Source organism: Mya arenaria, chromosome 8, assembly GCF_026914265.1.
Source record: "Mya arenaria isolate MELC-2E11 chromosome 8, ASM2691426v1".
NCBI classification, from domain to species: Eukaryota; Metazoa; Mollusca; class Bivalvia; order Myida; family Myidae; genus Mya; species Mya arenaria.
In genome coordinates, this window is record NC_069129.1 from 37,877,455 (window position 1) to 37,904,110 (window position 26,656).

Sequence of the window (26,656 nt, forward strand, 5' to 3'; positions counted from 1 at the left end):
AATAATTATTATTCACTTTATTCCTTAGAGGAATTTTCATTTTTACTTAATGATAAATTTAATAATCAGACTTTTCCATTGAACTTCATGAAGATTATTCTAAGCTACAATCTTATCTTCTGTGTAGATAGTGAATAAGGCTTAATGTCTTTTAAAAAAAATTGATTTTGATCATGTGATGGAAGATGATGTTGACCTAGCTAGGAAGAAGCAATGATATTAGTGGAAGGTGCTGAATGTGTTCTGATATTTGATTTTTAGAGCTTAAGGCAGTTTATTGATTTTATTGGATGGTGCACTGTTTGTTGTTTGTGTATCTATACTAAAAGTTATATCAGTGTGCAAGCAATTTGACATAGTTTTGTCAGTGTGCAGGCAATTGGACGAAGTCCTGTGTGTGTGCAGCAAATTGAACAAAGTCCTGTCAGTGTGCAGGCAACTGAAAAAAATCCTGTCAGTGTGCAGGTATCTGTTCCAAGTGCTGTCAGTGTGCAGTCAATTATCAAGTCCTGTCAGTGTGCAGGCAACTGAACAAAATCCTGTCAGTGTGCAGGTATGAGAATCAAATTCTGTCAGTGTGCAGTCAATTATCAAGTCTTGTCAGTGTGCAGGCAACTGAATGAAATCCTGTCAGTGTGCAGTCAATCACCAAGTCCTTTTAGTGTGCAGGAAACCGTTACAAGTCCTGTCAGTGTGCAGGCAACTGTGACAAGTCCTGTCAGTGATTATCCAGGCAACATGTTTGGTCAGTATGTTTTTTCAATATTCTTTGAGAAAAAAATATCAAGCTTTATTGATTACAAAGGTTAAACTCTTTTACTCAGGTGAGCGATTTAGGGCCATTATTGCCCTCTTGTTTGTTTTTATTTGTTATATCATTTTTATGGATCACTCCCTTTTAAGCAGATCCTAAAAGTGATGATGTCATGTAATTATGGGGCCTAAAGTCCCCCAACTCTAGATTAATGATTTGTATTCAGATTTATTCTACAACATACTTAAAATAAATAGGCAAAATAAGTGAGTATCGCTGAAATGAAAACTAACCGTTTTTGTATTTAAAATGTCGACTGACAGTTTTTAAAATCTCGAAGTCTCTTTTTGGCCAAAATAAATTGCTAGATTTTCATCAATTTTTAAATGGGGGTATTTTATTGTTTATTTATAGATGAACTTTTTAACATTAGATATGTTATAAACATGAGTTTCTAGATGAACCACCATCAAGATCATAACAATTCCCCTTTTTTACAAGTGAATGTTATACATCAAAGAATAAACTCAGTTCCTAGACATTACTGGGCTGATATGCAAATACATACTGGTACACTAGATCAACATTTTTATTTGAGTCAATATTTCTAAGGGGCGGTGAAAAAAAGCTGAAAAAAAGCGCGTCAGGCTATGAAAATCCAGCAATGAATTGATAGTTGCCTTATTGTTGTAGTGTACATTGTATTAGGGTAAGCAGCGGCCTGGTTAGCTCAGTTAATTAGAGTTACATGCTAGCTTTTGAGTGTTGTTTGGCAAGAGTCGAGCGGCCTTCATCCCAGGTTAGTTTTGATGTTAAATGCAAGGGTGTATTGATCAGTCTTTGAATAGTCTTTGAATAAAAAGGGCGAAGGGTGAAGTTTGTGGGTAATTCCTAACAAACATGAGGAAATGGTTAGAGTGCTGTAATAGTGATTTAGTGATAAGGCATACTTTTCCTCACAGATTTACTGATATTGTGGAGGTCATTCTTTAATTCAATAATTATCAAATTAACTCACCTTTTATCACTCACAATTTTTTCTTCCTAAGTAGAGTGCAACACAGCATTCCATTAAAAATGACTTAAAACAGCCAAACAGAAAGCAATATTATGGAATGCTGGTTGTTCCAAATTCCTTTGTTTCAACCTGTCCATGTCCTCCCAAGTATTACAATTGAATGGCACTGCAATTTTTGTTTGGTAAATCAATCCTATTCAACCAGCTGCTCCAACATACGAGCACGAGCACGGTTGTAAAATTTCAAGATCTCTTTATTTCATTTTCACTACATTATTTTGTGCCACTGACTGTCTGTCATTGACGGTTTCTGAAAGTTGTGTTGCCAAGGCCTCCATTTTACATGACTTATTTTCATTCAAGGGAAGTAACACATTTATAATTATCGCAAGGAAACAGGCTGATTTTATACAAAACAATTCGTATCGTCATTAAAACAACCTCGTAGATTTCATATATCAATATGTTGGCGATAACAGAAACCCAGAAATATCTAACATTTTCCAGGAAATTAAAGCAATGCATTGTGATAAATGGTGCGATTGCACTGTGGTATTTGCTGGGCATGCTCACTTAAAACAAAGGGAGACAACAAAGTGTCCACTCATTTCAAGGGCATTAATTCATCTAGACACCATAGAATGGGCAGAACAGAGGCGGGATTTTGTGGTAACGGTAGAAACAAAATTTACACTTCATATACGGTAATAAACTTGAACACGTTGAGTGGAGACAGGTGATAAAATTAAGAAATATAAATTATGGTTTAGTTCACCTTTAAGCGAAATAGAATATAATTATGTACATACAGTATACAACATTTTCAGGATGTACTAGTGCTGGAGGAAAAATGGCCAGAGGTGGATGAGGATGCTGTCTACTGGCTTAATGTCCAGGTCAGGCTTGCAGTTGTTTTTAGCTCACCTGTCACGTAGTGACAAGGTGAGCTTTTGTGATCACTCTTCGTCCGTCCGTCCGTCCGTCCGTCCGTCCGTCCGTCCGTCCGTCCGTCCGTCCGTCCGTCCGTTCACAATTGCTTGTGAACACAATAGAGGTCACAATTTTGACCTAATCTTTATGAAACTTGGTCAGACTGATCATCTCTATAAAATCTAGGTCAAGTTCGATATTGGGTCATCTGGGGTCAAAAACTAGGTCACTAGGTCAATTAGTAGAAAAACCTTGTGAACACAATAGAGGTCACAATTTTAGCCTAATCTCAATGCAACTTGGTCAGAATGGTCATCTCTATAAAATCTAGGTCAAGTTCGATATTGGGTCATCCGCGTTCAATAATTAGGTCACTAGGTCAATTAGTAGAAAAACCTTGTGAACACAATAGAGGTCACAATTTTAGCCTAATCTCAATTCAACTTGGTCAGAATGATCATCTCTATAAAATGTAGGTCAAGTTCGATATTGGGTCATCCGCGGTCAACAACTAGGTCACTAGGTCAATTAATACAAAAACCTTGTGAACACAATAGAGGTCACAATTTTAGCCTAATCTCAATGCAACTTGGTCAGAATAATCATCTCTATAAAATCTAGGTCAAGTTCGATATTGGGTCATCCACAGTCAATAACTAGGTCACTAGGTCAATTATTAGAAAAACCTTGTGAACACAACAGAGGTCACAATTTTGACCTAATCTTTATGAAACTTGGTCAGACTGATCATCTCTATAAAATCTAGGTCAAGTTCGATATTGGGTCATCTGGGGTCAAAAACTAGGTCAGTAGGTCAATTTGTAGAAATACCTTGTGAACACATTAGAGGTCACAATTTTAGCCTAATCTCAATGCAACTTGGTCAGAATGATCATCTCTATAAAATCTAGGTCAAGTTCGATATTGGGTCATCCGCGGTCAATAACTAGGTCACTAGGTCAATTAGTAGAAAAACCTTGTGAACACAATAGAGGTCACAATTTTAGCCTAATCTCAATGCAAATTGGTCAGAATGATCATCGCTGTAAAATGTAGGTCAAGTTTGATATTGGGTCATTCACGGTCAATAACTAGGTCACTAGGTCAATTAGTACAAAAACCTTGTGAACACAATAGAGGTCACAATTTTAGCCTAATCTCAATGCAACTTGGTCAGAATGATCATCTCTATAAAATCTAGGTCAAGTTCGATATTGGGTCATCCGCGGTCAATAACTAGGTCACTAGGTCAATTAGTACAAAAACCTTGTGAACACAATAGAGGTCACAATTTTAGGCTAATCTTAATGCAACTTGGTCAGAATGATCATCTCTATAAAATCTGGGTCAAGTTCGATATTGGGTCATACGCAGTCAATAACTAGGTCACTAGGTCAATTATTAGAAAAACCTTGTGAACAAAATAGAGGTCACAATTTTAGCCTTATCTTAATGAAACTTGGTCAGAATGATCATCTTAACATAAGCTAGGTCAAGTTCCATATTGGGTCAACCCAGGTCAAAAACTAGGTCACTAGGTCAATTAGTAGAAAAACCTTGTGAACACAATAGAGGTCACAATTTTAGGCTTAACTCAATTCAACTTGGTCAGAATGATCATCTCTAGAAAAATATAGGTCAAGTTCGCTATTGGGTCATTCGCGGTCAATAACTAGGTCACTAGGTCAATTAGTATAAAAACCTTGTGAACACAATAGAGGTCACAACTTAAGCCTAATCTAAATGTAACTTGGTCAGAATGATCATCTCTATAAAATCTAGGTCAAGATCGATATTGGGTCATTTACCGTCAATAACTAGGTCAATAGGTCAATTAGTAGAAAAACCTTGTGAACACAATAGAGGTCACAATTTTAGCCTAATGTTAATGCAACTTAGTCAGAATGATCATCTCTATAAAATCTGGGTCATGTTCGATATTGGGTCATCCGCAGTCAATAACTAGGTCACTAGGTCAGATAGTAGAAAAACCTTATGAACACAATAGAGGTCACAATTTTAGCCTAATCTTTATGAAACTTGGTCAGACTGATCATCTTTATAAAATCTAGGTCAAGTTCCACATTGGGTCATCCGCGGTCAATAACTAGGTCACTAGGTCAGATAGTAAAAAAACCTTGTGAACACAATAGAGGTCACAATTTTAGCCTAATCTTAATGAAACTTGGTCAGAATGATCATCTTAACATAAGCTAGGTCAAGTTCCATATTGGGTCAACCCAGGTCAAAAACTAGGTCACTAGGTAAATTAGTAGAAAAACCTTGTGAACACAATAGAGGTCACAATTTTAGGCTTATCTCAATTCAACTTGGTCAGAATGATCATCTCTAGAACAATATAGATCAAGTTCGATATTGGGTCATTCGCGGTCAATAACTAGGTCACTAGGTCAATTAGTAGAAAAACCTTGTGAACACAATAGAGGTCACAATTTTAGGCTTATCTCAATTCAACTTGGTCAGAATGATCATCTCTAGAACAATATAGGTCAAGTTCGATATTGGGTCATTCGCGGTCAATAACTAGGTCACTAGGTCAATTAGTAGAAAAACCTTGTGAACACAACAGAGGTCACAACTTAAGCCTAATCTTAATGTTACTTGGTCAGAATGATCATCTCTATAAAATCTAGGTCAAGTTCGATATTGGGTCAATTACCATCAATAACTAGGTCACTAGGTCAATTAGTAGAAAAACCTTGTGAACACAATAGAGGTCACAATTTTAGCCTAATGTTAATGCAACTTGGTCAGAATGATCATCTCTATAAAATCTGGGTCATGTTCGATATTGGGTCATCCGCGGTCAATAACTAGGTCACTAGGTCAGATATTAGAAAAACCTTATGAACACAATAGAGGTCACAATTTTAGCCTAATCTTAATGCAACTTGGTCAGAATGATCATTTCTATAACATCTAGGTCAAGTTCGACATTGGTCCATCCGCAGTCAATAACTAGGTCACTAGGTCAATTAGTAAAAAAACCTTGTGAACACAATAGAGATCACAATTTTAGCCTAATCTTAATGAAACTTGGACAGAATGATCATCTTAACATATGCTAGGTCAGGTTCGATATTGGGTCAACCCGGGTCAAAAACTAGGTCACTAGGTCAATTAGTAGGGGCCATACTTTTCATTGGATCTTTATGATAATAGGTCAGAATGTTCACTTTATTTAGCAAAGCTACAGGTGAGCGATACAGGGCCATCATGGCCCTCTTGTTATCTTTTTTATCAGTGATTATCTTGTGGGTTTGCATTGCAGTCGATATAAACAATACTAAACTTTAAATTTTCCTGATTCACTGAGATTGCTGTAAAATTTTAAAAACAACTCTCTAACTTCTATATGCCATGCAATTTCAAGTATAATGTAAATCTGTCCAAGGAAAGTGTGTGTGATGCTTGTTTTCCAATCCTATGTTGTTTTTTGCATGTATTGCATGTATGTTGTGTTGATTGTAATGATGTGAAACTATTTCTCAAAAAAATATGTTTAAACTGAATTGTCATACAAATCATCATCATTTTAATCATATTGCTCAGAGGCATTAAAAATTAAATGCAAAGATTGAAGATTTTCGTGATAGTTATGAAATGATTGCCCATTGTTTTCCGTCCTCAACATTTCAACATTTCCCTTCAAACAACTTCTCCTACTAAAGCACTGATCCAATTTCAAGTAATGTTCCTTGGGCGGTCCTCTTCAGTATGCCTTCAATAAAAATTGTTCCCTGCTGAACTCTGGTTGCCATGGCAACCTAAAGGAAAAACTTTAAAAAAATTCTTCTCAGAAACCACTGGCCTAATTAATCAACATAATTTCACAGAAATGCTTCTTAGGTGACCCTGTATCAAATTCCTTTTGTAAAAAGCATGGTTGTGAGATGACAGGGCTTCTTTTTACTATAATTATGTCTGTATGGAAAACTCCCTAAACCAATTTAAACATAATTTCACAGAAATGTTCCTTAGATTACACTCTATCAGATTTCTCCACCCCTTCATGAGTCGTAAAAAGACATTGCCGAGGGGGGGGGGGGGGGGGGGGGCGCTACTTTTCATTATATGTCTAAATGGAAAACTTTGAAAATCTTCTCTTCAGAAGTTATTGACCCGATTTCAAAATAATTTCACAGATATGTTTCTAAGGTGACCCTCTGTCAAATTCCTTCACCCTGTGTTGATTCATAAAAAACATGGTTGCCACTATATGTCTATATGGAAAACTTTGAAAATCTTCTCTTCAAAAACCATTGACCTGATTTCAAAATATATTCATAGAAATGTTGCTCAAGTTACCATTACTTCAAATTCTTTCACCACTTAGTGATTCATTATAAAAAATGGGCAAGTTTTCACTTAATGTCTGTATGTAAAACTTTGAAAAACTTCTCTTCAGAAACCATTTTCCTGCTTTTAAATTTTGTTCACAGAAATATTCCTAATGTTACACTTATATCAAAATTAATATTTTTTATTTTTTATTTTTTAAAATCATTAAAGCTATCAGCATAAACTTCATGAACTTATTCACAGTAACAATGTGCTCTTGACATATTATAAAACTGCAACTTAAATATTGTAAGAGTCATGGCCCTTTGTTACTTTTTAAACAAATATGTATTTTTCATGTTATAGCATGCTCTTTTAAAAAAGGGAAGTATGATAGTTTCACATACAGTGTATGGGTGGGAGGTGTCCAGTATGTTGTTTGATCAATAACTTTACAACCCTTAGTCCAAATCATGTGAGCGATTTAGGGCCATCTTGGCCCTATTGTTTCGATTTTCTTGAAATACTTTATAATAAAGTACCAATGTTAATATGTGTTAATTAGGGTGATTATATTTTGATCAGGAATGAAACCCTTTACATTGATGAGTGCTGACATCACCTAGCCTTAGCTTGAATAAGAAAAAGGAGACCTAAATACTGCTCACCCTGGCCACACACCTTTGTTAACGTTTTGCATGTAAGCACATTTAAGGCAATATCTCAGCAAATACTTTTTATTGAATTGAAACTTTAATCAAGTGGTCTCAATCATAACAACTACTTAATTAATCAAGTTAGATAACTCTATCAGGCATATAATGCAAATTATGGTCTTCATTATTTGATTTAGAAACACTGGTTAAGGTTTTGCATGTAAGCATAAATAAGTCAAAATCTCAGCAATTACTCCATGTTATGTATTTAAATTTTATACAGGGGTTCTCAACCATCCGCCTTACTTATTTTATCAAGTAAGATAACTCCATTATGTATATAATGCAAATTATGGCCCTTTTTTATTTGACTTCTGGTTAAGGTTTTTCATGTTAGCCAATATTGCAGCAACTACAACAAGTATTGCATTGAATCCTCATTCATGGGTTCTCGATCATTACATCTACTTAATTTATCAAGTTGAATAACACTATTTTACATATAATTAAAATATTGCCCTTTATTATTTGACTTAAAAATTATGGTTAAGGTTTTGCATGTAAGTGTGCATAAGTCAACGTCTCAGCAGTATATTCAGTGAACATCAAAATCTGAGAGTTTTAATTTTCATTGCGTTGCCCAGCCGGAACATCCATCAAAAGCAATACATGTTTATGCATTACAACTAACATCACTTGATTTTTGGTGACAAAATAGACTTTTAAACAAATGTCAGCCTTATGAACTTTTTTCTTTATTCTAATATTTGAAAATAAGTAATCTTATTGAGAAAACTATGATAACTCTTGCATAATTATACACAAATTAAAATCCTTGAATAAATTGCATTTTTCCATCATGTGTGTATTTCACAAATTGCTGATAGTTTTGGATTGAAATTTTACTAAATTCTTCTCAGGCATCATTCTAATCCAATTTTACAGTGGTCCATGCATGTTTCACAAAAATTTTGCAATCCTTAAACACAAAAGTGGCGGAATAGAAGAGGGCGCTGTCTCTGTGACAGCTCTTGTTAATCAAGGAATGTATATTTGATTTGAAATTTGCATGTTACAATTCCCTTTTACATGTCATTGTTTTTCTATGTAAAAAAGTCAAGGCATTTTGTTTGCCTAGGCATTGTGGTCAGTATGTCTTGTCAAAACTTTGCCCTATAAAAACAAAAGTTCAAAATATTCAAATGAAACTTACAATACAACATGTATATGATGGACCAGTCGCATAACTGTGGCTTTGATAATTATCAACTTATGCCTCTTTTTAATCGGAAACAAAACAGACAAGTGTTTGCATCAGCTTGCATTGCCCTTGTTTTGGATCTTTTCTAAAAGTTGGAACATAAGTTTTTGTGACATTATCGTATGAGTGGTGTAAATTTATTTCCAATATGTTTCAGGTAAACAAGAGGCATACCATTGGTAAGCTGCCTCTCAGCCATAAAGCATTTAGGGCATTGAGTGAACAAAATGTGATATATATTTTAGGGCATGAAGACTTCTTTCTGAACACAGTAAAAAACAATGAGATTGTACATACACAGTTGGTGGTGAAGCCAAACTTAAGTGCTCAAGTGAATTTAAGTATTCCCAGCCTGGAGTTTGAGTTGGAAAACAAAACGAAGGGTAAGAAGAAGGGAGGGAAAAAAGGCAAACAGCAACATCAGGACAGCGAATCTGCAGATGTCAAGCAATACAGATAAAGTGTTTGTCTTTGTCTTCAATTTAGTGTTATTCGTTTTTTTAGCTAACGTGTTTAGTGTCTGGTGTCTGTCATCCAGCGTCAACTATTACTTATAGACATCATTCTCTTCCTAAACCGCCTTGACAATTTTGATGAATTTTAATTAGGGATGGAAACCGGATACCAAATCGGTATCCGGATATTCGTATCAAGTATTCGAATACTATCCGGATACTCGTTTCAAATTGGTTTCATAATAAGTAAATTTCCTATTATATGTCACCCACCTTCTGTTATCTGACATAATTGTCCACTTAATTTATAATTTGTCATATGGCACTTTCACGTTTTCATTCATTCTTTCTCAGTCTTAATAATTTATAATGTTATAATCAAAGCTAAACAACTCATTTTACGTCATAAAACTCATGATGAAGACCACATAAACACCTCGCGAATTTGATAGTCACTTCGGCCGAGGTGGTTGCTTGGTTACTGCCACGTGCTTTCGAGTTTGTTATTTATCAGCAGGTTTCATGTTAAATGACGCTTTGATTATTTGATAGTCGATTGTAATTTTATTTCATTACATTGTTTGATTTTATGCAATAACTACAATTTCTGCGGTGTTTTGTAATGAAGGATATACTTGCGGAAAAGATAAGAAGACAAAATGTTTTTGTATTTATTGTTCAGATAGCATTAATTTCTTCATGAATATTCATCAAAAATACGATCGGTCATTAACAGCTTTGATTGCACGACCCTTATCTTGAGACAACCAGCTGGGTTCAAGATAACACCTAGAGGTCAAAGATCATATGACTATAATATGACTATAATTATTGTCCGTCTATATCTCTTGAACTGCTTTAAGGATTTATAAATAACTTGCCACAAATGTTAAAGATATACAGACAATGTGCAGAGCCCATGTTACAAATATCTTGGTTCAAGGTCAAGATCACACGATGACCTCAAAGGTCATCTGACTATATTTTGTGACTGCTACATATCTCTTGAACAGTTCATAATGTAGGAGATAATCTGTTTTGATAAAAAAAAACACGTCTAGTTTCCTGTTGTTTAAACTCAGTTAATTTGTAGCTTTACAATGTACTGGTAAAATGACCACTTCATTAAAATAAAATATATAATTAATATAAAATAATAATATAAAATAAAATTTCTAATTCTAGTTACAATAGTAAAACAATAACATTATGAAAACATTGTCGGCTTATCTTGTGATTGGACGATCAATCCGTTTAATATCAACTAGTGCCAATTAGTATCAATTAAGCACATCTGAGATCATAAAACAACACTTGTTATTGTAAACAAGGTCATAGAACTTCACAGGGTGCTGCACAAGGACACAATATCACGCCTTGTGCAAACACCCAATTAGCAGACGATTTGTGACACATACCCGCTTCGCGACAGACACTGTTGATCACCTGAAATATTTCATCTGAAAAGTTTTATAACAATTGCTATTTCTCTGCTAAGCTATTTCATTGAAATTTTAATTCTTAACAAATATTTGAATACCCATTTTGGTATCCGAATACATACGTGATATCCGGATATCCGGATACTCGGATATTCGCTTCCATCCCTAATTTTAATGAAACTTCAGAGGGATGTTGCTTCGGTGGTGCACTTTCAGAATTGTTTTCAGAAATGAGTTCCATGCAGAACTCGGTTTGCCATGGCAACCAAAAGAAATTTTTTAAAAAAAAAACATCTTGACGAAAACCATGAGGCCTAGAGCTTAGAGATTTGGTATGTAACATTGTCTAGTGCTTGTTAACCAAGTTTGTTAAAAATTTGCCCCTGGGGTCAACACTGGCCCAGCCCCGGGGATCACAATCTTTTCCCCGTACTTATATAGTGAAATGTTTGAAAATATTCTTGCCTGAAGCTATAGACCCTTTAAATGTGTATCACCATGTACTGTAGTGGTCCTCTATCAAGTTCGTTCACATCTTGGCCTGGGGGTTACAAGTTACCTATAAACTTATATAAGAAACACATTTTGTTAAAATCTAATAGTGATGAAAAGTTAACTCTTGAAGCAAAGGCTTCCTATATTGTCTCCGTTGCTCTTGGAGTTTACTTTTGAATTAATGTTTATTTTTAGAAACAAGATAATAGACTTTATACTTCATGAATTCTTCAAAATAGTCACTTCTAAGGTAATTAATGTTCTTTTTATAGGCTTATAGGTCTAAGTACTTATTATATTTCTTTATTTTGTAGATGTACATTTTTTTACTCAATAATGAATTTAATAATCCCATTTTTCTATTGAATAGACCATTGTACTAAATTTTACACTCCCCTATATTGTTCACATAGTAATAGTAATAGATCTTATATAAACATGAATTATGTCTCCCCCTCTCTGGGGGAGACATATTGTTTTTGCCCTGTCCGTCAGTCCGGTAGTCCGTCACTCCGTCCGTACGTCACACTTCGTTTCCGATCGATAACTGGAAAACCGCATGACCTAGGATCACCAAACTTGGTAGGGAGGTTGGTCGTGAGGTGTAGAGGATCCCTATTGTTTTTGGGGTCACTAGGTCAAAGGTCAAGGTCGCGGCGACCCCCAATATAAAAAACATTTCTGCTCAAAATCTTGAGAACGGTTTGACCTAGGTTCACCAAACTTGGTAGGGAGGTTGGTCATGAGGTGTAGAAGATCCCTATTGTTTTTGGGGTCACTAGGTCAAAGGTCAAGGTCGCGGCGACCCCAATGTAAAAAACATTTCCGCTCAATATCTTGAGAATGGTTTGACCTAGGTTCACCAAACTTGGTAGGGAGGTTGATCATGAGGTTTAGAAAACTCCTATATTTTGGGGGGTCACAAGGTCAAAGGTCAACGTCGCTGTGACCTCTAATGTAAAAAAATATTTCCGTGCAATATCAGGAGAATGCTTTGATCTAGGTTCACCAAACTTTGAAGTGAGGTTGGTCATGATGTCTAGATGATCCCAATTGTTTTGGGGGTAACAAGGTCAATAGTCAAGGTCGTGGTGACCTTCCATGTAAAAATCATTTGCGTGTAATATCTTTATGTCTCCCCCATTCATGGGGAGACATATTGTTTTTGCCCTGTCCGTCAGTCAGTCCATCAGTCTGTCAGTCAGTACGTCACACTTCGTTTCCGCCCAATAACTATAGAACTCTTAGACCCAGGAACTTCATACTTGGTATGCTAGTTGGTCATGACTAGTAGATGACCCCTATTGAATTTGGGGTCACTAGGTCAAAGATCAGGGTCAACGTGACCTTGAGGTGAAGAAACGGTTTCCACTCAATAACTAAAGATCCTTTGGGTCCAGGAACTTCATACTTGGTATGCTAGTTGTTCATGACTATTAGATGACTCCTATTGATTTTGAGATCAAAAGGTCAAAGGTCAAGGTTACCTTGAGGTAAAAAATGTTATGTTGGCAGTGACCTTAAGCTTAAAAATGGTTTCTGCTCAATAACTAAAGAAAGCTTGTACCCAGGAACTTCATAGTTGTTCATGACTAGTAGATGACTCCTATTGATTTTGAGATCAGTAGGTCAATGGTCAAGGTCACCGTGACCTTGAGGTGAAGAAACTGTTTCCGCTCAATAACTAGAGAACGCTTGCAACCAGGAATTTCATACTTGGTATGCTAGTTGGTCATGACTAGAAGATGACCCATATTGATTTTGAGATCACTAGGTCAAAGGTCAAGGTTGCCATGACCTTGAAGTGAAGAAAAAGTTTCCGCTCAATAACTAAAGATCCTTTGGTTTCAGGAACTTCATACTTGGTAAGCTAGTTGTTCATGACTAGAAGATGACCCCTATTGATTTTCAGATCAAAAGGTCAAAGGTCAAGGTTACCTTCAGGTAAAAAATGATACGTTGGCGGTGACCTTAAGCTTAAAAATGGTTTCTGCTCAATAACTTAAGAACGCTTGTACCCAGGAACTTCATTCTTGGTACGCTAGTCGGTCATGACTAGTAGATGACCCCTATTGATTTTGAGATCAGTAGGTCAAAGGTCAAGGTTGCCATGACCTTGAGTTGAAGAAATGGTTACCGCTCAGTAACTAAAGAACACTTGCACCCAAGAACTTAATACTTGGTATGCAAGTTGGTTATGTAGATGATCCCTATTGATGTTGTGATCAGTAGGTAAAAGGTCATGGTCACGATGACTGTGAGCTGAAAAATGGTTTCCGATCAATAATTGAATAACGCTTGCGCCCAGGAACTTCATACAATGCAAACTTCGTTTACATTTTCCATGATTAATCAACAACACTTTCTTCTCTTCACTATTTAATATAATCGAATAAACCAAACTTTACTGTTGGTTTGTCTCCAGTCCAAAGTTACAAATTTCATGTCCATCATTTATTTTTTCTCAGCTACGACCACACAATAGGGGAGACAAGCGCTTTTTCAAAAAAGCAATCTCTAGTTTTATACATGTATTATCAAGGAAAACTATGCTGTGTATGTTGGAGGTAGAGTAAATCTGATGTCTTGGTTCTTATTTATTTTGAATAGCTGGAAGGCTTTTAAATTTAAAAAAAAGAAGATGTTGATTCATTATAAATTGAATTTATTGTTCTTGTTTTTCATACAATTATAGACAATTATTTTTAATACTTCAATCAATTAATAAATAGTTGAGATGGTGTTATAATTAAACTTTGAAAATCTTCAAGTCTGACAGTGTGCAGGTCAAAAGTTGTACGATTATATTTTGTGTCCGCTCCAAATCTCTTGAACTGGTTTTGAAATAACTCGCCACAAATATTCACCATATTGAGACGATGTGCAAAGCGCATGTTTCAACTAGTTCAGGTCAAGGTCACACTTAGAGATCAAAGGTCATATAACTATATTTTGTGTCTGCTCCATATTTCTTGAACCGCTTGAAGGATTTTAAAATGACTTTGCACAAATGTTCACCATATTGAGATGATGTGCAGAAGGCATGTGACAACCAGCTGGGTTCAAGATAACACCTAGAGGTCAAAGATCATATGACTATAATATGACTATATTTATTGTCCGTCTATATCTCTTGAACTGCTTTAAGGATTTATAAATAACTTGCCACAAATGTTAAAGATATACAGACAATGTGCAGAGCCCATGTTACAAATATCTTGGTTCAAGGTCAAGGTCACACGATGACCTCAAAGGTCATCTGACTATATTTTGTGACTGCTACATATCTCTTGAACAGTTCATAATGTAGGAGATAATCTGTTTTGATAAAAAAACACGTCTAGTTTCCTGTTGTTTAAACTCAGTAATTTGTAGCTTTACAATGTACTGGTAAAATGACCACTTCATTAAAATAAAATATATAATTAATATAAAATAAAATTTCTAATTCTAGTTACAATAGTAAAACAATAACATTATGAAAACATTGTCGGCTTACAAATATATCTATTTTAAGTGATGTCAAGTTGAACCTCTGCAAACAATACCAAATAATTGTGATGTAAAATCAATTCTTGTTCTGAGAAGCCATTCCTCTGCAGAGAATACCAAAGAATAAGGAGAGCTATTCTACTCACTCGAGCATTGGCGGCTGTGAGCATCACACCTTGGTCAAGGTTTTGCATGTAGGCACCTATAAGTCATTATCTCAGCAAATTCATCATGTATTGCATTTTGACATGTATGTCTACCTAACTCTTCAACCTTCTTAATTAAGAAAGATTAAACTATTTTGAATGTAATGCAAATTATGGAACTTTATTATTTGACTTAGAAATTCTGGGTATGTAAGCACACAGGTAAATATCTCAGCAACTACTTAATGTATTACATTGAAACTTTAGACATGTGTTTCCAACTATCCAACCTATTTAATTAATAAAGTTAGATAACTCGATAATGCATATAATGCTCTTTATTATTCAACATAGAAATTCTGATTAAGGGTTTTCATGTTAGCACACATAGATTAATATCTCAGCAACTGCTTAATGTATTGCATTGATAGAGATTTTATACAATGGTATTTAACCATCCAACCTACTTAAATAACCAACTCATGATAATTAATTAATATAATGCAGATAATGGTCTTTTTATTTTTTGATTTAGAATTTCTAGTTACGTTATTGCATGTAACAACATTTAAGTCAATATCTCAGCAAATACATCATGTATCGCATTTAAACATTATGATGAAAATTTGCCACTTTTTTGTTCAACTAAGAAATTCTGGTTAAGGTTTTGCATGTACGGTAATCTAATTTTACAGTTATCCATGCATATTTCACCAAAAATTTGCATGGCTTAATCTTTAAAGTGACATAAAAGTCGAGCGCGCTGTCTCTGTGACAGTTCTTGTTTTCTATCCACTTTCCCTTTTTTGTGTCAACAAATTGTAAAAGTGCTGAAATATCTGAAAAATTTGGGGAAATTTGACAACTGTGTGATAAGCATTGAAAAAAAACCCATAAAGGGCTTACACCACAAGGAAGCACTGTTGAAGTGGCTAGTTTGAACAGGAGAACCGTAAATGGCAGAAATTCTGAAAATGCGTGCGGTGCATGGAAAGTGGAAACAGCCTAGTAGAAAAGAGGGGTTGTGGGTAGCATCTTTATGGTTATTTTGAATTTCTTAACGTCATAAAATCATACGTATACTAATTATTTTACATGTCCAATGTCTACTATCCTAAGTACAGGCAGTATATGTCCAAACAATGAGCATTTTAAATTATGTATATTATTGCTAGTGCATAAGTTTTACAGATCTCGGGCTTTAACACAGATTTTATTGAAAACCAAGTAAAGAAAAATGACAACACTGGAAAACATAAGAAAACCAGAGAAAATATAATTGAATAGTTAAACTCTTCAAACTTAAGTGACGCGTAGAGATTAAAACACCCCAATAAATTACAATTTACATGGCACTGGAACATAAAACCTAATATCCATTGTAGACTCGACTACTTTTTATGCCCCCAAAGGTGGGCATATTAAAATCGCACCGTCCGTCCGGCTCTGTAACTTTCCCTTGTATGGACAGATTTTAAAATAACTTGCCAATGTGTTCCACATACCAAGACGATGTGTCGCGTGCAAGACTCGTGTCCCTACCTCAAAGGTCAAGGCCACATTTAGTGTTTATTCACAATTGAGTGCTGCATATAAGGACATAGAGTATAGGTTGTCGTGTCCGGGCTGTAACTTTCTCTTGTATGGACAGATTTTAAAATAACTTGCCACATGTGTTACACATACCAAGACGACGTGTCGCGTGCAAGACCCGTGTCCCTACCTTAAAGGTCAAGGTCACACTTAGTGTTTATTCACAATGGAGTGCTGCATATAAGGACATAAAGTATAGGTTGTCGTGTCCGGGCTGTAACTTTCTCTTGTATGGACAGATTTTAAAACAACCTGCCACATGTGTTCCACATACCAAGACGACGTGTCGCGTGCAAGACCCGTGTCCCTACCTCAAAGGTCAAGGTCACACTTTGTGTTTATTCACAATGGAGTGCTGCATATAAGGACATAGAATATAGGTTGTCGTGTCCGGGCTGTAACTTTCCCTTGCATGGACAGATTTTAAAATAACTTGCCACACATGTGTTCCACATACCAAGACGACGTGTCGCGTGCAAGACCCGTGTCCCAACCTCAAATGGCAAGGTCACACTTAGTGTTTATTTACAATGGAGTGCTGCATATAAGGACATAGAGTATAGGTTGTGTCCGGGCTGTAACTTTCCCTTGTATGGACAGATTTTAAAATAACTTGCCACATGTCGAGGGGTGAATGCGAAAAGGTTCTAACTGACATAAAATAAAGAAGCAGATAGAACCTTTTCGCTTTCACCCCTCGATGTGTTCCACATACCAAGACGACGTGTCGCGTGCAAAACCCGTGTCCCTACCTCAAAGGTCAAAGTCACACTTAGTGTTTATTCACAATGGAGTGCTGCATATAAGGACATAGAGTATAGGTTGTTATGTCCGGGCTGTTACTTTCTCTTGTATGGACAGATTTTAAAATCACTTGCTACATGTGTTCCACATACCAAGACGACGTGTCGTGTGCAAGACCCATGTCCCTACCTCTAAGGTGAAAGATACTATAAGTTTTTATTCACAAGGGAATTCTGAATTAAAGGACATATCAGTGTATGTTGTCAAGTATGGGTGGTATTTTTTATGTTCAGAGGCAATTTAAAATAACTTGCCATATGTATTTGACACGTAACGGCAAGATCAACTTTTCATGTACTGACCTTGTTCATAGGTCAATGTCACATTCGGGGGCATTCGTCACATACTGTGACAGCTTTTGTTAATTTCAGAAAACTTATTAAATATTAAGAATATGGTCTTTTTGTATGTCTTTATTTAGATCAACAATGAACGCAGTAGTAAAATACATAAATGAGATATACTCAGATATTTACCAAATGATGTTTTGTTCCGACAATAAGCATAATTAATATTGGAAACAAGACAAAATAATAATTGACGGTCAGTACATTTATGAACAATAAATAAATGTAGTCAAAATAGAAACATAATAACAGAGTGTCAATGATTACTAACAGTAACAATATGCCAGAAATATGCTAGTTAATATTTAAATACCAGTGTCAATAAACAATAATCATGTAAAATTAAATAATTCCATTTAACAGACGACATTTACCTAGGCAATATAAATCAAAGCAGTGCTGAATGCGGCAATGCCTTGATTTTATCGATGGTTTGGCGACTAAAAGCCAAAATAATGTCTTGAAACTAAAAACCTGGAAATGCAACAGTAGAATTTCAAATTTAATTACTTCATATTTACTTCATCTAAAACAATGCGTAAAATTTAATGGTAAGAAATCTACATTTCAAAATGTTAGGTTGTGTTCTGCAAGGATCCATTCTAGGTCTCTTTTGGATACATATCAATGACATGAATATTTCTCTGGGCAAATCCTGCATTGACCTCTTTGCTGATGATTCCACTTTGAATGCATCTGGACATATTGTGACCGCAATTCAACAATATTTGCAGAAATATTTGGATACAGTTGCTTCTTGGTGCTTAAACAACAATATGTTAATCCATCCTGGTAAATCTAAATGCATGGTGATTTCTAGTTGTTAAAAAAATCGAAACAAATCACTACATTATTGTTGGTAATGAATAGACAACGCTTGAACAAGTCTCTAGCCATATGGTTCTCGATGTTACTTTTGATGATAAACTAAAGCTCAAATTAACATAGTAGAAGGTGAGATTTAAACATTAAAAGAGCTGTAGAGTGTGTGATTAAAAGTTACTTAAACTTAAAGTGTGAATACAAGAAAACGACTCTGGACCTCTTATTGAACAGGGTTGTTTTCAACCCTGTTCAGTGCAGCCACAAACTCGACACTCACAACATAAAATGCCTATTAATAGTAACAAGTGTCGTCTGCCTCTTTACCACCAAAAATATAGTTTGAGAAAGTGCGGACTATATAAATTGCAAGCTATGTTTCCAATAACCGAGCTAGATTTGACAAAGCAAGAAGCAATCATAACACAATATCTATATCATTTAATTTGTTGAACTTAAATAAAGATAATGTTAAAGTAGTATCCCTGGGCCCAAAAATGATAGAACATCTAAACGTAAACAAAGAATTACTATCCACTCAAAGCGCATCTTTCCATCACGTGACACAATGATCTCTTTGATCACAATGATCGCACAGTTTCCCCTCTTAAAACATCATATGATAGCCCACATGGGAATAACAAACGCACACCATTTTGACAGGCACGTACTAAAGTGCTGAAGAGTAAGTGATATAGAAATAGAAGAGAGTTACTGAGCATAAAGACAACGAAGGAAAAAATGTTACATTTAAAACATTAAAACTTTATTTTATATACTTTTTAGTGTTTGTATAGACGGATGTTTGTGTATTTATTTTTGAAAATGGCATTTCATTGAAATGAATTGAGTTATATTTTTTGCTGCTTTGTTGTAAATATGAGCAAATATCACGGATTTAATAACCTTTTTAGGTGTTTCATCTACAATTGTTTGAAATCAATATTTTTAATTTTGATCATTTTAATTAAGAAACTATTTCTCTTTAATCTGTTGTATTTTCGAAGTTGTTTTGTGAATAACAAGGCAAACACCCTTTTTTATATTTTCATTTTCTATTATTAAACCCCACACATTTACAGGTAGGAAGGCTTCGTGGAGTTTTTATGCTGTTTCAATAATTCACCAGCTGTTGCATATTATCTTTTTATCGTCTTCCGGCTGAGAATCCATTTTTTATGTAAATAATGTATATATCTTTTTAAAATACTACTTAAAATGTTAACAATGACCCTGAAAAGGATCGTTTTCAATTTCATAATTAGTATAGTCCGTGTTAAAGCCAACATCTAATTACCAACCGGAAACGGTTTTAGTGTAATATTTTAAATTCACCCTGGATGATCAACCAATTTCTATTTTATTTCTTTGGTTAGGCCACACCAAATTAATGTTTAGTTCCTCGGATTTTTGCCAAAAAAAATTGGAGCGAGCGAGCGAAAAAAAAATAAAAAAAAATTTTGGTCAGTTTTCATAAAAACCGAAGCGAGCGAAGAGCGAAAAATATATTTTTCCTTATATTCAATATAATTAAGAAAGATTGTTCAAAATATTTGCCCTTAAACCCATTTTAATGCCATCTTGAACTGAACCTCTAATGGACATTGGGAAAATGTCGGAATACATATTATTTATTCATCCGTGTTTAGTACAAACATTATATGGATAAATCTAATTTCTTATATAATTAAAACGTACTTTAATATGACGATCATTCATAATAATAAATAACCCTGCTTTTAGTAAAAAATTTGAAACGACTTAAATAAATCTACCTGAATCAGTTTAACATCATATGCAACTGTATTTAGACAAAACTTTTTTGGATTTGTAAAAAATGATCACTTACACAGGCATCATCAAACATCAGACTCCATAAAACATAGACTAAATTTTGTTTTTATTATCATAGGAAATGCAATGGCATGTGCTTATTAAAACCAAAAAGAACAAGGGTATTTTTCAGAGTACTTTTTTGGGTTATTTAGATGTTTTTATGCACCAGCCAATTGTATATGCCCCCCCCCCCTCCCCCCCTAAGTCCGGAAAAGCGGGGACTTTGACTTCCGGTCTCTAAAAACCCGGGTAAAATACCCGACCTGCAGGGACACACTGCTGGTAAACCCTGCCAAATGGCCCCGCAACCCCGAATACCTATGTAAGGCCCATTCCCGACTATTTTCAATATGAAGACAAAACCACATTCACTAGGCACTGCGGGGCCATCTGAAAGGAAAAAAACACAGCCCATTGCCTCTGCTGTCCCCGGTATACCCCTGGAGCAAGGGCGAGGGGTGGGCGGGGCAGTGGTTACAATTGACAAGTGCATTACAATCCCGGATTATGCTTCAAATAAAAACAAAATATAAGGTGATAAACTTAGGCTTACTTATGTTGAGGTATATCCAGACCAGTGTTTATATCGCTATTTGTGAAAAGATTTTTATTCAAAACTGTTGTTTTGTCAGAATTTGATCAAAAATGATCTTCATACATCAATTTGGACCAAACAATGACTCATCTTCCAGTTAAGATGATCTTTCTTCTTCAGCATCGTCGTAACGAGGTAAAATTTTGGTCCCTTGTATTATGACTTGAATAAAATAGTACTAAGTTGATCATTCCGATTTCCATTCAAAACGAGTCACTAATTACGCAATATAATCGCTACGAGTCTCAGATACACATGCTTTAATGCATAATGATTGCTTTAAATAATGATCCTTTAGTGCATGAGACAATCAACAATGATTTCAAGCATGCGCATAACATATTTATTGTCAAAAATAAGATTTAATTTCCAAACTTCAAGCCATATTGTTTATACCGGAAGCCGCCATTTTGATTGAATTTATTGAAACACATGCTAAACCGATCGAGATACAGTATAAAAACATTACGCATCGGTAACTTCCCTTTAAAAAACACGAAAACTAGCGTAGAAAAATTATACCTGATTAGTTTTAGCCTTTTAATAAATTATTACTTGAAAAAAATATGTTTGGCGATCAAAATGGAGGTGCGGGCGCACAAAAAAAATAAAAAAAATTTTTTTACATTTTCAAAAAAATAGGAGCGGTAAATCCGAGGAACGAAATATCAATTTGGTGTGGCCTTAATAAATCCTTGGCAAGCCTAACTCATATTGTAACACCATATGATGGAGTTATGCTGGGATTGGTTACATTCTCCATCCTGGTTTGCCTGCTTACACAGCGACATTAAGTTTATTGTCAATAAAATATTAATTTCTCATTTACCACCATGCTTCAATAAACCTGGGGCAGCCCCTGTGGTGGTTTTACACGGAGACTCTTAGATTCGCTGTGCTACATATCAGCACCTTATTAATACACACATGATCGTGAATCATAATGGTGAAAACCCGTATAAAATCCTGTTCATGCAGCACTATCAGCGCTTTGATATTGAGTATATTTGGACAGGTAATTTTAGAAAATAAAATAATATTGTATTTTATTCGGCCTGAAAATGTGACAGTGTCTGCATTAAATTAAATGTCCAGGGACATCTAGGCCTAAAAAAACCCACTTGGTTCGGGTTATTCAACCTTACCTTCGAAATACTACCAAGTTGTTAAAAAAAGGAAAAATTTAAAGAATAAATAAAGCCTAATAAAACAAACAATAGATGTTTATCAAACATAGTGCCCCCCCCCCCCCCAATGACAGTTATTTTTTGTCATTGACATAAGATGCCTTTGAGGCAGTTTTAAGATTATGACCATTCAAAGTGTGAGGATAGTTGGTAGTTTTTAAACATGTTCAGATGTTGACTGATATTTGCAGATAGACATTTATCCTCTTAGCAGTAGGGAATAAGTAAATATGACGTAATTTTAATGACCAATATGAGTTGTGACCTTGACCTTTGTCTCTATGAACTCAAAATCCATAGGGGTCATCTAATGAACCTAAATGTCAAGTTTGAAGACCATGGGTGCAGGCATTGTAGAGTTATCACACAGATAAGCTTTTGCGTTCAAGGTCTCTGTGACATTGACCTTTAACCCAATGCCCCTAATATCAATAGGGATCATCTACTGGTCAGGCCCAACCTCCAAGTAAAGTTTGAGGGCCATGGGTGCAGGCATTGTCGAGTTACCAACCTTTTCACATTCAAGTCACTGTGACCTTGACATTTGACCCCTTAAATCATTAAGGGTCATCTACTGCTCAGGCCCAGCCTCCATGTAAGGTTTGATGACCATAGGTCCAGACATTGTTGTGTTATCACCTGGAGAAGCTTTGTCAACCTTTTAAAGGTCACTGTGACCTTGACCTTTGACCCCTAAAATCAAAAGGGGTCATCTACTGGTCAGGCCCACCTTCATGTCAAGTTTGATGATCATAGGTCCAGGAATTGTTAATTTTCCGTCAAGGTAACTATCATCTTGACCTTTGAGTCCTAAAATAAATGTGTCATCTCCCGGTCAGGCCAAGTTGAGGTCAAGTTTGAGGGCCATGGGTGCAGGCATTGTCCAGTTATCAGTTCGACAACCTTCTAGCATTCAAGGTCACTGTTAACTTGACCTTTTATCTGATGACCCCTTAAATCAATATGGGTCATCTACTTGTCAGGCCCAACCTTCATTTCAAGTTTCATGACAAAAGGTCCAGGAATTGTTGAGTTATCACTCGGACAAGATTTGGTCTACCGATCGACTGACATGTGCAATGTAATATACCCCTTCTTCTATGAAGGGGGACATAATAATAAACAGATAAAAAAAAACTACCTACCCCACTTGTTTTTTAAAAGGATGTAACCCTAACCAAATCATGTTTTTTTTTAGCCCTAAGAATAACCCGGGAATTGTTCTGATAACTGCCGGGATTGCTTATTGAAACGAGAGGGCCATGATGACCCTAAAACGCTTACCTAAGCAGAGGGCCACAACTCTTGTGATAAAGCATTAATAAAAGTGTGGCCAGATTGTTGTTGTTGTTGTTCAATCGTGACCTCTTGTTGTATTTTTGTAGAAGGTTACCTAAGGAAGCTTCCTGTAAAGTTTCATTGAGTTTGAACTGGTAGTTTTAGAGATGTTTTTTAAAGCAAATCAGGAAGTTGGCCATTTTGTTGTTGTTGTTGATTAACCCTGACTCCTTGTTCTATTTTTATAGGGGAACACCCAAGGAAGCCTCCTGTAAAGTTTCATTGAAGCTGAAGTGGTAGTTTCAGAGGAGATGTTTTTTTAAAGCAAAACAGGAAGTCAGCCATTTTGTTGTTATTGCTGTTGTTGTTATTGTTGGTCAATCGTGACCCCTTGTTGTATTTTTGTAGAGGATCACCCAAGGAAGCTTCCTGTAAAGTTTCATTGAATTAGGACTGGTAGTTTCAGAGGAGATGTTTTTTAAAGCAAAACAGGAAGTCGGCCATTTTGTTGTTGTTGTTGTTGTTGATCAATCGTGACCCCTTGTTGTATTTTTGTAGAGGGTCACCCAAGAAAGCTTCCTTTAAAGTTTCATTGAAGCTGGAGTGGTAGTTTCAGAGGAGATGTTTTTTTAAAGCAAAACAGGAAGTCAGCCATTTTGATATTGTTGCTGTTGTTGTTGGTGGTGATCAATAGTGATCCCTTGTTGGATTTTTGTAAAGGATCACCCAAGGAAGCTTCCTGTAAAGTTTCATTGAATTTGGACTAGTAGTTTCAGAGGAAATGGGTTTTTTTAAAGCAAAACAGGAAGTCGGCCATTTTGTTGTTGTAGTTGATCAAATGTGACCCCTTGTATTTTGTAGAGGGTCACCCAAGGAAGCTTCCTGTAATGTTTCATTGAAGCTGGAGTGGTAGTTTAAGAGGAGATGTTTTTTAAAGCAAAACAGGAAGTCAGCCATTTTGTTGTAGTTGCTGTTGTTGTTGTTGGTGATCAATCGTGACCCCTTGTAAAAGTTGTTGTATTTTTGTAGAGGATCATCCAAGGAAGCTTCCTGCGAAGTTTCATTTAATTTGGCCAGGTAGTTTCAAAGAAGATGTTTTTTAAGCAATTGTCGACTGACGGACGGAAGGACTGACAGACGGACGGACGCCGGACTAAAACCGATCACAATAGCTCACCTTGAGCACTTCATGCTCTGGTGAGCTAAAAAGCCGGGAATGCTCTGGCCGGAACCTTAGCTAGTAACTGTTAGGATTGCCGAGGTCTCAACCTAAGCTAGTAATTGCTGGAATCGCTTATCGCTTATTGAGATAACCTGGGACCACTGTGGTCGGGACCTTAGCTAGTACCTGCTGGGATTGTTTACTGAGATAACCTGGGACCGTTCTAGTATCCGCAGGGATCGCTTATTGAGGAAAGCCGCAACCGCTGCTGCCAGGACCTTACCTAAGTACCTGTCCGGATTGCTTATTCAGAGACAAGAGAAAAACCGGGACTGCTGTGATAGAGACTTTAATGCATAGATTGAGACATGAAACAACTCGTTAATACAGTCTTAATTGGCACATAATGAACAAATAACAACACTGTTTCAAATAACTTCATAGTCAGTCAGGAACAAATACATCTAATAATTGAATATTTATAATCAACTAGTACAATTCCCAGCATGAATAACAGAAAAGTTAATTTTCAATGATTCTGACTGATAATAGCGTCTGCCATTTTACTAGATTCCATTTTATTATTCGTATTAAACAATTTCTCCAGTTTAAGCCATTTAGCATTACTTACAGTTGATTATCCCAGGTTTCTATTCTACAACTTAAGCTTTTTGTTATATTTATCTTTAGCTTCCAATAATTGCAGTACTTGTTATACAACTGATGATGATATTATTGTTTTCTACATGTTCTGTAATTCTACTGTTTAAGACACTAGTAAATTAAATGTCCCGGGACATCTATGAATAAGCTGGGACTTTTAACTTCTATGGCTTATTGAGAAAAGCCGGGAATGCTGTGGCCGGACCTTTTTATGTTATTTGGTATCATTCGGTTTTACAATGTAATAAAAAAAAATGCTTAAAAAACATGATGGCCCTAAATCGCTCACCTGAGTAAAAGTATATTTATCAATATAGCTTGATAATTGTTCTCAAAGCTGACATATGGTCCAAATTTCAAAACTGTAGCTTCAAAAATAAGAAAGTAGGTCAAAAGGTCACATGACAATGTCAATATTGATATTTGTTTTCAAAACTGTACACATGCTCGACATTTCATAACAGAGATTTCAAAAATGAGAAAGTAGGTGTGCTCAGGTGAGCTAAAACACGCTAGATATGAAATAATGAAGCAATACATTAAATACATAGGCCACACCAAACTGATGTTTCGTTCCGCGGAATGATGAATAATGACTCGATTAAGTATTATTTGTTTCATGTCAAAATACAAGTGACCAGAATTTTACCTTATGATGATGATGCTGAAAAAGACAGCTTAACTTAACAGGAACATGGTTCATCGTTTAATCCAAATTGATGTATGAAAGTCATTTTAAAAGCAGTGTTCTTTTTTATTATGAATGATCGTCATACTTAAAATATGTTTTAATTATATTAGAAATTTGGTTCATCCATATAATGTGTGTACTAAAAACGGATGAATAAAAATTAATATTATGTATTCGGATATTAACCCAATGTCCATAAGAGGTTCAGTTCAAGATGGCATTCAAATGGGTTTAAAGGCAATTTTATTGAACGATCTTTCTTATTTATATTGATTATAAGAAAAATATATTTTTCGCTCTTCGCTCGCTTCGGTTTTTAAGAAAACTGACAAAATTGTATTTTTATGTTTATTTATGACGGTAAAGTTGGAAGGTAGTTGGTAGTTGGTAGTTGGGGATTCGAATAATCAACTACTTACCAGTTGCCAGTTGGGTATTCAAATATTCAATTACCTGCTAGTTGCCAGTTGGGGATTCGACAAACTCTGTTTTAATTCACTTTTATTCGTATATTCGCCAGTCGGATATTCGACCATTTCCAGTCGATTATTCGCGAATGTTCAACTGCAAACCAGTCAGTAGTTGGGGATTCAGTTTATGTCTATATGTATGGTTTTAAAGGTCACATATGGGAAAATTAATCCCCAATTTAATGTTTCTTTATGCATGAACACATGTTAACACTGTTTTTATTTACTTTTATTCGTTTATTCGCCAGTCGGATATT

The 26,656-nt window shown here is 35.5% G+C and overlaps 1 protein-coding gene across 5 annotated transcripts in view; it reads left to right on the forward strand.

Annotated features, from left to right (window-relative positions):
- Window positions 1-23,750, forward strand: part of LOC128242999 (probable leucine--tRNA ligase, mitochondrial) — a 79,269-nt gene extending 55,519 nt beyond the window's left edge. For 3 of the 5 annotated variants that reach the window (XM_052960467.1, XM_052960469.1, XM_052960468.1), the window contains 2 exons: window positions 2,600-2,668; window positions 9,079-16,795. In XM_052960467.1, coding sequence (XP_052816427.1) covers window positions 2,600-2,668; window positions 9,079-9,381 — 372 coding nt within the window. In that variant the 3' untranslated portion in view covers window positions 9,382-16,795. Of the gene's footprint in view, window positions 1-2,599; window positions 2,669-9,078; window positions 16,796-23,661 lie in introns of those variants that run through there. The other 2 variants (XM_052960470.1, XM_052960471.1) reach the window with 2 other exon arrangements.
- Window positions 23,751-26,656: the final 2,906 nt, after the last annotated feature.